Below are 12,799 nucleotides of genomic sequence, written 5' to 3'. Positions count from 1 at the left end.
AACGCTTATGTAGGAAGCGGAATGCGAGAATGCATGACACAAGCACCCTACTAGGTTCATGCCCGAAAGCATTAATGTGAAAAACTTCGTGTTTCCATAGTGAGAATAAAGTTTGTATAAGCACATAGGCATATGAATTACTATGGCCAATAAAAATTAGAATCATTAGAAATATTTGAAAAGATATACATTGATATGGAACAAAATAATTTTCACAAATGAGTCAAAAATGAAGACAATTTTATTCAAACAAATAATGGATCTATGATCATACTTTTCACAATTTTTCAATATAATTTTATCCTATACATTTTGCATTCTTTTAGTTATGATAATATTTCATTACGTGGGGTCAGTACCAGCTACAAGGAAAGGGAGCTTTGGCATTGGTGGAATAAACTTGATTCTGAGTTTATCAGCCATTTCTGCCATTTCTGGGTCATCTTTTGCAAAGAACTGGACCATTTGGGTGAACTTTAGCACTCCTAAAAGATGGAACCAAATCATTCACTACCAGACTAAGCCACTTTAATGTCAAAGTTCTACAATGTTTGTCCATTTTAGAGAACATGTCATTCTCTTGAGTATTATTTTTTATTTACTCGAAGATAATGTCAAAACTTTAGGCAAGGAAACATTTTATTAATTAAGGCTGGTTTAGACAGTACGATTTCACCTACAACTAATCGTATACAACACACTTGCGTCTGTCATAGGAGAGTTGTAGGCTTGATTTACATGCTACAACTCGAGTTGTAGGATGGCGCGAGCATGTTGTCTACGACAGTTGTAGGTGAAAATCATACCGTCTAAACCAGCCTTTAAACAGAGACAAAGAAACAACCACAATAACTTAGGGTAGGTCGGGGTAATGTTCAGAGGTGTATCCTGGTATTAGAGAAAGGGAAGTGAAAAACTTTTGAGGGGAGTGAGCCTTTACGACTAACCGAAATAAAAGCAGGTGGCAGCTCCTTGGGCCCATACCTAAATTCGTCCATGACATTCAATAGAAAAGAATCCCTTGCAACAGTAAAGCAGCCACAGCCACTTCAGCACAACCCCAACACAGTAAAACAACTCCTGCATAGTATTACTGAATAACAAGGAGCATTTGGGGTAGGGGGGTTGGGGTGGGGTACCTTCTGTAGTATTGAAGCCATGGTTCTTGATTACTTGTTGTTGTATACTTGCTGCAGCAGGTATGATGTGCTGCATCATGTCGACCAGATCATCTCCAGCATTTTCTTGGATCATGGACAATCTTAGTTTATTCCCTGGTGTATCAAAAGCACTAAGCACTTCTTTTAGGATAACTAAAAGGTAAAATATATAAACGTATTAAAGATATATAAAAAAGTGGAATGTGCACCGTATATCAGTGGGGAGAAAAACTGACGAATAATGTACAAAATAGCGGATATTACTGGAGTACAACTTTGGGAACAAATGCAAATATGTTTAAACATCTTTTTTTGGTTCTTGTTTAAGTGAATTCATTGTGTGCTTTCCATAAGTCGAACCTATCGGATTGAGCTGCTAGTTCTGAGACATTATATGTGTCAGTTCTTAGGACTGGACCAATGTGGCCCAAACCTTTTCTAAGAACTGATGCGACTACCATTACAGAACTGGCCTATCAGACTGATGGGTTTAACTTAATAGAAATTGCCCTTAGTTAGTTGATAAATAAAAACTCTTAAGCACACTACACAGCTAGTAGTTGTCACAGATTTATGGGGTGCGCTGTACTAACATTAGGGTAAATTATTAATCAGCCATTAGGGGGTGGGAATCTTCACAGTCCATGTACAGCTATGATCCCCAAACTATATTTACCATTTGACTGAGCTCAGATTCCTCACTTATAAATTCATGGCATTGCCCAATCATGAATTTTGACAAGACAGGTCAAACTATTTCAAACAGTAGGGAAATATTCAAGAAAAAAATATCGAGAATTCAAACGTCTACAGGAGGGTCCATAAATTATTATAGCGAAGTGAACAGTGTTGAGTAGAATGGTATGAAAAGAGTAAGATTCATCAAAACAAGCCATCTCATCTTGAAAAGGATAAAATAAAAACTGATTAGTTGGAGAAGATATTCCTTTTCTTTAAAATGAACATTTAAGAACAGAAAAGTTTCCTTTAGATTGTAACAATTATCTTTTGTTCGTGAAAGTCACATTTTTGTGATATCAAAAAACCTTTACATTTTGCCGATCTACTTACGTTTAATCTGTTCAGAAGTCATACTAGGTAAACGTGTTTTTTGTGCCATGATTTCAGCACAGTTTTGTATCTTTTTGTTGTCAATTGAAGCAACATTCGGTGTTAAACGTGATGTACATGTCAGAGTCGAGAACCTTCAGCCATCTTGTTTGTTATGATAGGGTCACCAGTCCCTCAGTGACGTCATCCCAGGAACCTGATTTTTTCTCGCAGTGCTGCGAAATGAGCTTGTTTTTCTGCGCCGAGGAAAGGCAAACTTGAATCTATTTTGCTGAAAAGATTCACTTGAAGTTTCTCGTCTTTTCTCTAATATATTAAAAACTAAAATCATACTAAAACAATTATTCGCCTTAGGCTCGCTCCGTGATCGATTATGGTATGTATCACCGCTTGAAGAACTTGTGGACTCGGTTGATTCACCGATAATCACTTAGCCTTTGGCGAATAATTGTTTAATATCTAGCGACAGCGACTAAAATAAATAAACATACTAACTACTTTCCCTCCCTATCTTACCAGTCCATTCCCCATGAAATATACTCTTTTATTATCTTATTTTACCTTCAAAAACAAATTTTGCCGGTCCGCTTAGAAAAACGTTAGCAAAAGTACTGTTAACATAATCGAATGACACAACGAGTTCACCCCCCTTCATTGAAACGACTATCGATACGCCTCTCTCGGCTACTACTAAAGTGCGTTCTTTCTTTTTCTTTCGAAAGAAAAAAGCAATAGCCGAAGCTGTTGCTCCCGTTCCACATGCAAGAGTCTCGGCATCAACACCTCTTTCGTATGTAAAAACTTTTATACGATAATTGGATGTGTCGTTTTGTGATGCGTTAATTCGCGTGACACTATCTTGCGTGACTAGTGTTTGCTATTCTTCTACAACATCTTCTGTGCTTACAAAATTAACGTTGATACCTATGTCATTAAATTTCTCATTATATCGTATCTTTCTTGCCTCGGAGACGATATTAATCTTATTCAGACCGCAAACAAACTGCACATAGTGAGGCACGCCTGTATGAAGTATACAACTGCCATCAGGCTCAACCTCTATCTTGTGGACAACATCCAGCATTTTGATCTCTACAAAGTTGTTGTCTGGGTCAATACGTCCTTCATGAACGCCATCTTTTGCTAAGAAAACAGCAGTATTTTTTATAATCCCAAGGTGTTTTGCTAATGCAACAGCGCACCGGGCACCGTTGCCGCACATTTCCGCTTCGCTACCATCGGCGTTAAAATACACCATCTGGAAATCAAAATCATGGTGGTTCTGAATTAAAATAATTCCATCTGCGCCGATCCCATAATGTCGGTGACACAGCCGAGAAACACTTTGCTCCAGGCTCATTTTCTTCCAGATGTTCTTGCGGTTATCGACTAAAATGAAGTCATTTCCAGCGCCTTGGTATTTGAAGAAATGAAGCGAACTTTTATCCAACTCGTCGGCCATTTTTGACGTTTACTTAGTATTTCTTTACCGCTACCATGAGTGATGGCTGTGACCGTCTCGTAAATCTTGTGTGCTCACAAACAAGCGATAGCTCTGTCGAAGGAAAGAAAAAATACTAGTTTATCATATTTGTTTAGTTATCTGAGGTGAAGATAGAAGCGGAGGCTTAGTAAAAAGGCCGGAATATCCCTCTCGCCGTACCTCCCCGCCCACAGGCTTTCAGCAACCTTAAACCTGTCTTTTGTTCGGCACGCATGACGTGAAACCAATCCTTAGAGGGGGAGGCGAATGTGAAAAAACATGAGTAACTTACGGAGTTTGACCCTCATTTGGGTTATCGGAAGCCAGACAAGAAGCACGGAAGCAATAGGAAGCCATTGCAGCGTTATGGAATGACGCATTGCGGAGCCGGGAAACCATTTCAAAACAAAAATGGAAAGCCATTTGGGCGTACGCTCTCTATGCAGTTCAAAATTCATTTCAGTACAAAAACCTAGAATTTACTAGACAGCCATGAAAATCTAGAATAATCAAAGTTGAGATTTTTAAAATTCAAAATGGAATTCCGGATTTCATTAACAAAAGAATTATCCAAATTGTCGGTGATCATTGTTAAATTCGCCGTTAATTTCAATATTCTAAAAATCTCTGCGGTACTGTTTGATCCTGTTCAGGACATATCAAGGATATTACATGTTTGATGTAAGATAAAGAACTTTTGTTCACAAACGAAGATAACAGATATCTTAAGAGTAGTGACCAATATTATTTATTTATTAAACAATCTGATATTTTGCACGAATAAATCTGTCTAAAAAATCCGAATTTACGTGTTTTTTGTTTTGTTTTGTTTTTTTTTTTTGTTTTTTTTGTTTTTGTTTTTTTGTTTTTTGAGGTTATCATCTTAATTTACTATCTTTATAGACTATATAAGCTTGATTTTTCCCACCTTTGTTTATTGTTAATGTTTGAATATGTTAGAATACGGCGAGGGAAATGTCCCAGGCTACAGCAATAATACTTTATGATAATATTCTAGCGTTCAAACTCATCCGAAAGAAAAGTTCCAAACACTTGAAACCCCTATAAGATCATTTTTTACAAAAAAATTGAAACTTAAATCCAAGATAATTATTTGAAATTTAAAACGCATGAATCCTAGACATGACTCGGGGAAAACATTGATTTTTTTTTTTTTTTTTATTATTTTTCGTTTAAAATTTAAATAACTGCCACAAGTTTCACACGTCAATTCAGGTAGTCAGCTGGTTAGTAGAATAGACGTCAGCGTTCAAAATTCCAGGAAATAAGAATAGGGGAAAAACAGCAAAATTCTTAGAAAAAATTTCCCCTTGTATGATCGTCTATAAATAACTAAACAAAACCATTTCCGGTTTGAACGCGTATGAGATCGAGGCTATTTCCGGTTCGAAGAGCATAAAAACGCAGACGGACATGTTTTCTCTCAGTTCAAGAAACGTGTTGGTCATGGCAAGGTATGCTGACTTCATGCAAAATTACGAAGCAATAATCAGCTAAAATCCCAATAACAACCTTAGATATCCCTCAACCAATGATCTAGGCTGCAATGTATGCTATTATAATGTGTGATGATGTCCTTTTTGAATGAATTTTTCAGCTCTTCCGGACAGAAATGTTCTGTGTCTTGTCGACATCATCCAGATGCACCTTTGATAGAAGACTACAGAGCAGGCGATATGATCTGCTCTGAATGTGGCCTCGTAGTCGGAGATAGGTTAGTTTAAACCCTAATCTTTTACATGATATGTATTTATTATTATGTCTGTATTGGGATGCTGGAACGACTAACAAAAAAGCATAAAAAATCCATCCTTTTCATCAATGTTTTCTTGTGTCTCCATTGTTGTGGACCACAATCTGTAAACACGAGCATCTTAGCTCGTTTTTATAAACAATACACTACATATATACACTTTCTAGCTCTAATACCTTGGTATACACTTACATATAATTTCATTAAGCTATAACTGACATAGGTTTATAATATCTAAGGGCAGTTTACTGTACGTAGTTGTCGTGGCTGACGAGGCTGATTTGCCACGTACATTCATGTTTATTCAATATTTAACTCACCTTTTAGAAGACAAATTTCACTGAATTTCTACCCATCTGTTCCTTCTGCCTAGATAATAAGCCTTAAATTCCTGTATATATTTAACTAAATTCACGAAATTTGGGATAGGAAAGGCTTCATAAAGGCTTATAGTAAAATCTGCGCAAACTCGAGCGAGGGGTTCTGGGTATGAGATCACCGAGGCCTGCAGAAGCCAAGCAGAATATGTATATTATTGAACAGGTGCTTTAATTGGGGGTGTTGCGTGAAACATGATCAAGGGTATTTATGCTTTGAGATGAGTGATCTTAAAAAATCAAAGATTGTGAATAACATGTTTGTCAGAGCCTATACAACTTTATAAGAGTTTTTAGGTGGGCTTGTAATTATTAGTGAGGGTATTAAGCATGGGGTTGATAAAAGGGATGTGGGTGGGGAGGAGGGGGGCAACGTCTGGCAGTGTTTTTTTCAAGAGCCAACTTTCTATTTTATGGTTGAGTGATCCAGCACAAAAGAATCCAAGTCCATGCTACATACATACGTGCATACATAAACTATTGTTTGCTCAGAAATTGTTTTGTGTTTGACCACTTAGCAAGAATATCAAATGTTGAGTATTGAACAACAATGTCTAAGCAGAAATAATATTAAAAGCTTTAAAACATGGATATACTCATAAGAACTATAATTAGAGCAAATTGCCGTTTTGCTATGTGGCTGCACATGAGTACTCCATCGATGGAGGGTGCCTATAACCGGGAAGGGCTTATAATTAGTGGAGCTTATAACCAGGATTAAGATCTATCTTGTGCACAACAACAACAACAATCGTGTTTATTTAGTACCTGCTGTGCTATATAATACTTACAAGTGAAAATAAATACAATGTATTAAAAACCTAAATAAAGTTACATGCTATCTATAATAACCACAAGGGCTAGCCGAGGGCTAGCTACACCCAAGGTTACCATATTTACTGGTTTAACCACTGCCCCTAAGCAGTGCACCTAAGACCAGAATTATTTATAGGCTCCTCAAAAAAGTGCTACCCCTAATCAATGCCTCATGTGAAAACCCAAAAATAACATTTCGTCATTCATTTGGCCCTCAACATTACCTTTAATTCTGTACATTTTGTTTCAGAGTCGTTGACGTTGGCTCGGAGTGGCGTACATTTAGTAATGAAAAAGCTACTAGTGATCCTTCCCGTGTTGGTTCAGCTCAGGTAAGACATTTTTTCTTAGGGGAGGGGAGGGGAGGGGAGGGCTTGACTTTGGATTGTTGTGGATTAAAGGTAATGTGCTTCATACTTCATTTAACCAGTAGAAGAAAAAAATGGGTATACTACCAAAAATATATGCATAGCCCATTAGCCCATTTTTAAATGAATGGAGAAATGGGAAAATATTTCCTTCCCTTCATCATTGAAACTATTTTTTCTCTATGAATTGCCTTCCTCCCTACATTGGCCTCCCCCTTCCCCTTGCTCATCCTCCCTGGTTCTTTATAAGCAATCAAATTTGCCCATATTGAAGTTCAGTAGTGAGATACCTTTAACATGATTTTAAAATGTTGGTTATAAAATTTAATCCCTCCTATTCCAACTATGTCACTCCATTCCATCCTCTATCCATCCCAATCAACACGTGTCACCTCCATCAGTGCTTCCTATTCCATCCATTCTATCCATCTATCAATCCATCTATCCCTTTTATCAGCCCATCTTTTCATCTCATTCCATCTTTCCATCCACCCATCCTTTTGTTAATGAATTCAAAAGTGGGACTACTTTCACAGAAATTCCATATGTTGACGATGGGATTTCATTCATTAAAAGGCATTTTAACCTTTTTCTCTGTGTCTGAGCTCAAAACGACCAGATGTAGCCAAAAACCTAGTATTTGATTTCTGAAAATTTCAATAAACTAAACATTAAAGCAGACTAAAAAATACCTGTCAGTAGGAAGTAGCAATCTCACAGTTGATAAATTCAATTTGAGCCATAAATGGGTCTAATATGAAGAAAACTCAGATTACAGAAGCATGTATTGTATTCTTAATGAACACAAACTGAAATGACAAAATTTAAATCAGACAATTAAGCCGTAAGGAAATGGTCCTTTAAAAAGTTTCCTGGGTCTAATGAGGTTATTTTTATGCACAATATATCTTGCAATATCTTAATTACTTAATTAGTTAGTGAATAATCCAGCATTAATTGGAATTCCTTGAAATTTGTTTCCTGTTTGTCTACTGATAAATTAAATTAAACCAAAAGGGAACCATATTCAGTGATAAGATTTTTTTTTACATATTTTGGGGAAATGTTGAGCAATTTACACGCAGATAACTGACGTTAATGTTTGTATTTCAGAGTTTTTATGTTTTTTTACCATCAAAAAAAAGTCCTAATTCAAGATTTTTTCGCGTTGATTGGCTTGGATTTTCAACACAATTTTTATTCAGCTCCAATTAAGACTACGACTTTCACTAGTGTTGTACTAGATACCTTATTTTTAGTTGTAAAAATAATTGTACAAATCTAGAGGAATTTTGTTTAAAGCAACCGCCGCAAACTCCTTTTATTTTCTGTTTAGATAGATAGCCCCCCCCCCCCCCCCCCCCCTCCCCGTGCCTCTTATTTTCGTTTACTAGCTTACATTGGCAAGAAAATACTGACAATGAAGAGTTGGTCGAAAAATTCTCAGTCCATGGTTTTTATTTCAAGCGATTTTTCTTGCAGTTCAGTACAGCGCATAATCGACTATTTCTCAAAGTATTCTAAAAAACGTGATAAAAAGGGAGTTTATTATAACCATCTTAAAAAAGATACTTGCCACTTTTATCGCAAAACGGCCGTTTTTTACCCAAAAGCAATTTTTGCCTATCATTAAGCAAAGAACATAACCATTCAAATAATGTTATGGACAGTACTGTACTTTCAAGCAATTTTTAAGGGAATTTATTCCTGAAAAGCTAAAATTTATATATTTTCAGACCTAATTTTCCCTTCTGAAAAAAAAAAAAATAATAATAATGATTATGATAAATTTGATAATTGAAAACCTACGCGTCTCGTGTTTGAGTATGTTGTCGTAATGTTTATGATTTATATCTGGCCGCGGCGCGGTGTTATTTAATGATAACTAATGGTATTATATATCCACCCATCTAATATATTTTCAAGGCATTTGTATCGGTCGAAGACGCCCTTCGCCCAAGACATGCTAAGAAATCGGAAACTTCAAGGAAAAATGTTTAATTTTTTTTGTCAACTTAAAAATAATATATCTTACCGTCTTCCATCGCCCTCAGAAGTATAATTCTTTGAGTTTTTTTTTTCTTTAGTACTGAAATCGGAAGTTCATTTATAATAATCGTTCCTTTTCTTGCAGAATCCGTTACTTAGTGGAGGGGATTTGTCAACGTTAATAGAAAAACCTGTTCCTGGGAATTACGAAATGGATGGTTTTGCTAGGAATCATAACAGTCGAAGTGGGGTAAGTTACAGCGTCCGATATGCTGTGTGCCAAAAGTCTAATTAACTAGATCGCCGTTAGTTGTCACTCCGACTCGTAAAAAAAAACAACAAATGCGATGTTTTGTTAACGCAGCTGAAACTTATTCAAATCCTAACATTTTGGTTGGCAAGGCGCAAATTTGCGTAAAGTCTCGACAATACTGATTGAAGGCACGGACAGAATGTTGTGCGACAATCCCTGGAAGACTCACAGTCTGTGCGCAAACTAGATTAGTTTCTTATTGAAATTTGTTTTTGCTTTAAAGATCAGTGGAGCTGATAGAAGCTTAATGAATGCTTTCAGAGAAATAAGTGTTATGGCCGATAGAATAAACCTACCTAGAAAAATTGTGGTAAGTATAAAAATAATAAACAAACCTCTATGCTCTATCTCTACGTTCGTTTATTCTCTGAGTCTCAGAAGAGCGTCTCATTGTTTTTTGTTTTTTTTTTCTTTTTGTTTTAATCAGAAGGACTTCCAAATCACTTAGCTTTTGGATTCCTGTGTTCTTGAACCTCACTTCATGCTCCCCTCTAATGTTTAAGGGTTGCCTGTGGTCTTGATCTTTAATGTGGGTTGTCTGTGGTCTCGATGTTCGATGGTAACGTTTAGTGTGGGTTGCCTGTGGTTAAGCTTTTTGATAGTTGCCTTTAGTGTAGGTTGCCTGTGGTCTCGAAGTTCGATGGTTACCTTGAGTTTAGGCTGCCTGTGGATGTATTTTTGTATTTACAAATAGTATTTATTTTTATTCTAGGACCGAGCTAATCAGTTATTTAAACAAGTACACGAACAAAGGAGTCTTAAAGGCCGAAGTAATGACGCCATAGCAGCAGCGTGTCTATATATAGCTTGTAGGCAAGAGGGCGTTCCCAGAACATTAAAAGGTGAGGACTCTACCCCCCACCATCCTCCGCAGGCATCTCCTTGGCTCTTTTTTGCTCTTTCGACTTCCTGTGGCGAGGAAGAAAGATACTCCTCCTCATCTCTCGTTCCTAGTTCTTCTCTACCATAAAATTTAACACAGGGATCCCAACAGAAAATATATGGGGTAGCCTGCGGAAGAGGCTATCTACCCCCAATGTCTAATTAATGTCTAATTTCTTTGGAATTTTTTTGAGATAACCGTTCCAGATAGTCGCTCCAGTGTCTCTCCGTTCATCTTCTTCAGGAAGCCCACTATTTGTTTGATACTCGTAACTTCAAAATTCACGTTATTTCGATAGACCTTATAGCAAACACGTTGCATTTTGATCTAGTTTGGGTACAAACATGTTTTGTTCATTTTCCGTATATGGCGTTTGTTGTATCCAAGCTAGACCAGAGTGCATCATGTTTCTCGAAAAAGGCCTATATTGTTTCCCGCTCTTTAAATTTCACTCATCATGGTGCGATATTTTCTCTTCACAGAAATATGTGCTATAAGTAAAACCTCCAAGAAAGAAATCGGCCGATGCTTCAAGCTTATCTTAAAACATCTCGAAACCAGTGTAGATCTTATTACATCCGGCGATTTTATGGTAAGTAAATTATCCAAGGAGCATAGTAGATGTTGCGTGACTGTAAAGGTCACGACATAGTCACGGAGCGGGAAAACCTTTAGCAAGGTACTGCTCATCAAAAGAAAATGCTTGGACACGGCCGGACCGTCACGGTAACGGCACAGTACTGCCGTGGCGTAAGGTTTTCTAGAGTTATTCAAAAATATTTACCTATGAAAAAATCTCACCTGTCGACCCTCGTCGTGGCTTGTTAAGCCGGTATAACGCATGAACGAGCAGTTAGCTCGAACATTGTGGTTTAATCTACGGGTACCGGCATTAGGGTCTTGACCTTGCCGTTCCTTTATTTTCACTCTCACGCAAACTAAACGAATGCAGATTTTCTGTGTTCGTGTTACTACTGTGGTACGTACGTAAATATAGCCTTCTGGGCGCGGTTCTTGGCTTTTGCCGTTAAGTGCCACCGCAATCTATTTAACACAATTGTTGATTTTTTTTCAGTCTCGATTCTGTTCAAATCTTACTCTTCCGACAGTCGTTCAAAGAGCAGCAACACACATAGCACGCAAAGCAGTGGATTTAGATTTAGTACCAGGGTAAGGAAAAAACGTATAATTTACAACTATCACTCCCCGTAAGGTTCGCTCTACACGCACTCGACGCTTGTTTAAACTCCTTGTTGCAAGGGAGATATAAGGATAAATACTAAGTTGCCAATGAAAATGATAATAAGGCGTCCTCTGATTAGTTGGTAGACCTGCGATTATTATTATGAACAATAATGATTATATGGTGCAAACTCATAAGTTAATAGTCGCTTTTTACTGTCTCGCTGTTTTCATGTAAGGAGCACATTGATTGTTTAATAGGCGAACTTCGATTAAATACTTCAACACTACACAAGATCACTGCCTGATTGATGCGCACTCTATTTAATTGCTATAGCAACATCATTCTGAGTACTATTTTCTATTCCGTAGTCGCAGTCCCATCTCGATAGCAGCGGCGGCTATTTACATGGCGTCACAAGCATCAGAAGAAAAGCGATCTCAAAAAGGTATGCATTTTATTTTAATAAAAAAAATTAAAAATTAAAATCTCTAGAGCTACAATATTCTTGCCTTTGAAAAATCTCTTGCCCTTCTTTTTCTTTTTACTGAGAACCGCTCGAACCAGGATATTCCTTAGTCCTTGCGATTCCCAGTGATCATGCAAAACATGAATCTTAAATTTTAGCCTGCGCTCACTATGCAAGTGACAAGGACATCGGATTGCGTGACAGATTGCGTGATGAATTAACGCCAAACATTTTGTGACGAAATTTCTTATAAATTGCATTTTTCAGATATTGGCGATATCGCTGGCGTAGCAGACGTCACCATTAGACAATCATACCGTCTTCTTTTCCCGCGGGCACGGGAGCTTTTTCCAGTCGATTTCACCTTCTTTACGCCTCTGGAGAGGTTACCAAGCTCTTGATAACTTTTTCGACTTAGTGCGCATGATCAGACTTCCGATTCCTTCTCGTACCCAGAGCCCCCCGAGGAGCTTTAGTTACAAGAATGACTTCTGATCCACAAAAAAACATGAACGATAAAACCTATTAACTTTATTATATGTCCTTACATTCATTACTCTGATTATTGATTCTCTCATATTAGTATTTTACTATAGTCTCGTTCCCATACTCTCTCAATCTCTTCAGACGAATGAGCCTGGGTACGAAGCGACGTTATTGTATTATACAGTCAATGTTTTACTTCGATTGCATTAGCATATTATCTTTAGGAAAACCATTTTTTCATTTTTTCGATGAACTGAAAATAGAAATATATGTTGTACAAATATTTACTTCATTTATTAAAATATTTTAAATTGATTCACGATTTTTATCAAGTTTGTTTAAATATTGTTCGTTTAGAAATTTGTCCTCATTATTTTCTTAATCGTTCGTTCGTTCGTTGCCATGGTAACGATACTAATTTCTGAGT

At 37.0% G+C, this 12,799-nt stretch overlaps 2 protein-coding genes across 3 annotated transcripts; one reads left to right on the top strand and one right to left on the bottom strand.

The window, feature by feature from the left end:
* Positions 1 to 223: 223 nt before the first annotated feature.
* On the bottom strand, positions 224 to 5,951 carry LOC116294433 (uncharacterized). 2 transcript variants are annotated; one of them, XM_031702028.2, is made up of 4 exons: positions 5,809 to 5,951; positions 2,232 to 3,786; positions 1,140 to 1,313; positions 224 to 485 (listed from the first exon to the last, which is right to left on the bottom strand). In XM_031702028.2, the coding sequence occupies exons 2-4, from the start codon at positions 2,278 to 2,280 to the stop codon at positions 343 to 345; spliced, it is 366 nt and encodes a 121-aa protein (XP_031557888.2). In that variant the 5' UTR covers positions 2,281 to 3,786; positions 5,809 to 5,951; the 3' UTR covers positions 224 to 342. The 2 variants fall into 2 exon arrangements, with proteins under 2 accessions (XP_031557888.2, XP_088880875.1); XM_089024749.1 differs by lacking the exons at positions 224 to 485; positions 1,140 to 1,313 and having other exon boundaries at positions 2,755 to 3,786.
* Positions 5,036 to 12,687, top strand: LOC116294431 (transcription initiation factor IIB). The gene is made up of 10 exons (XM_031702026.2): positions 5,036 to 5,189; positions 5,333 to 5,449; positions 6,932 to 7,013; positions 9,184 to 9,288; positions 9,575 to 9,661; positions 10,064 to 10,193; positions 10,717 to 10,826; positions 11,310 to 11,404; positions 11,789 to 11,865; positions 12,154 to 12,687. Exons 1-10 carry the CDS (start codon positions 5,149 to 5,151, stop codon positions 12,285 to 12,287), a joined length of 978 nt encoding a protein of 325 aa, XP_031557886.2. The 5' UTR covers positions 5,036 to 5,148; the 3' UTR covers positions 12,288 to 12,687.
* The last annotated feature ends 112 nt before the right edge of the window (positions 12,688 to 12,799 follow it).

Source organism: Actinia tenebrosa, unplaced genomic scaffold (assembly GCF_029948245.1).
Source record: "Actinia tenebrosa isolate PJP-AT-01 unplaced genomic scaffold, QUT_ActTen_1.0 PGA_scaffold9__36_contigs__length_13948895, whole genome shotgun sequence".
Taxonomy (NCBI): Eukaryota; Metazoa; Cnidaria; class Anthozoa; order Actiniaria; family Actiniidae; genus Actinia; species Actinia tenebrosa.
The sequence above is the reverse complement of the archived record's forward strand: the minus strand, read 5'-3'. Positions and strand labels throughout refer to the sequence as shown.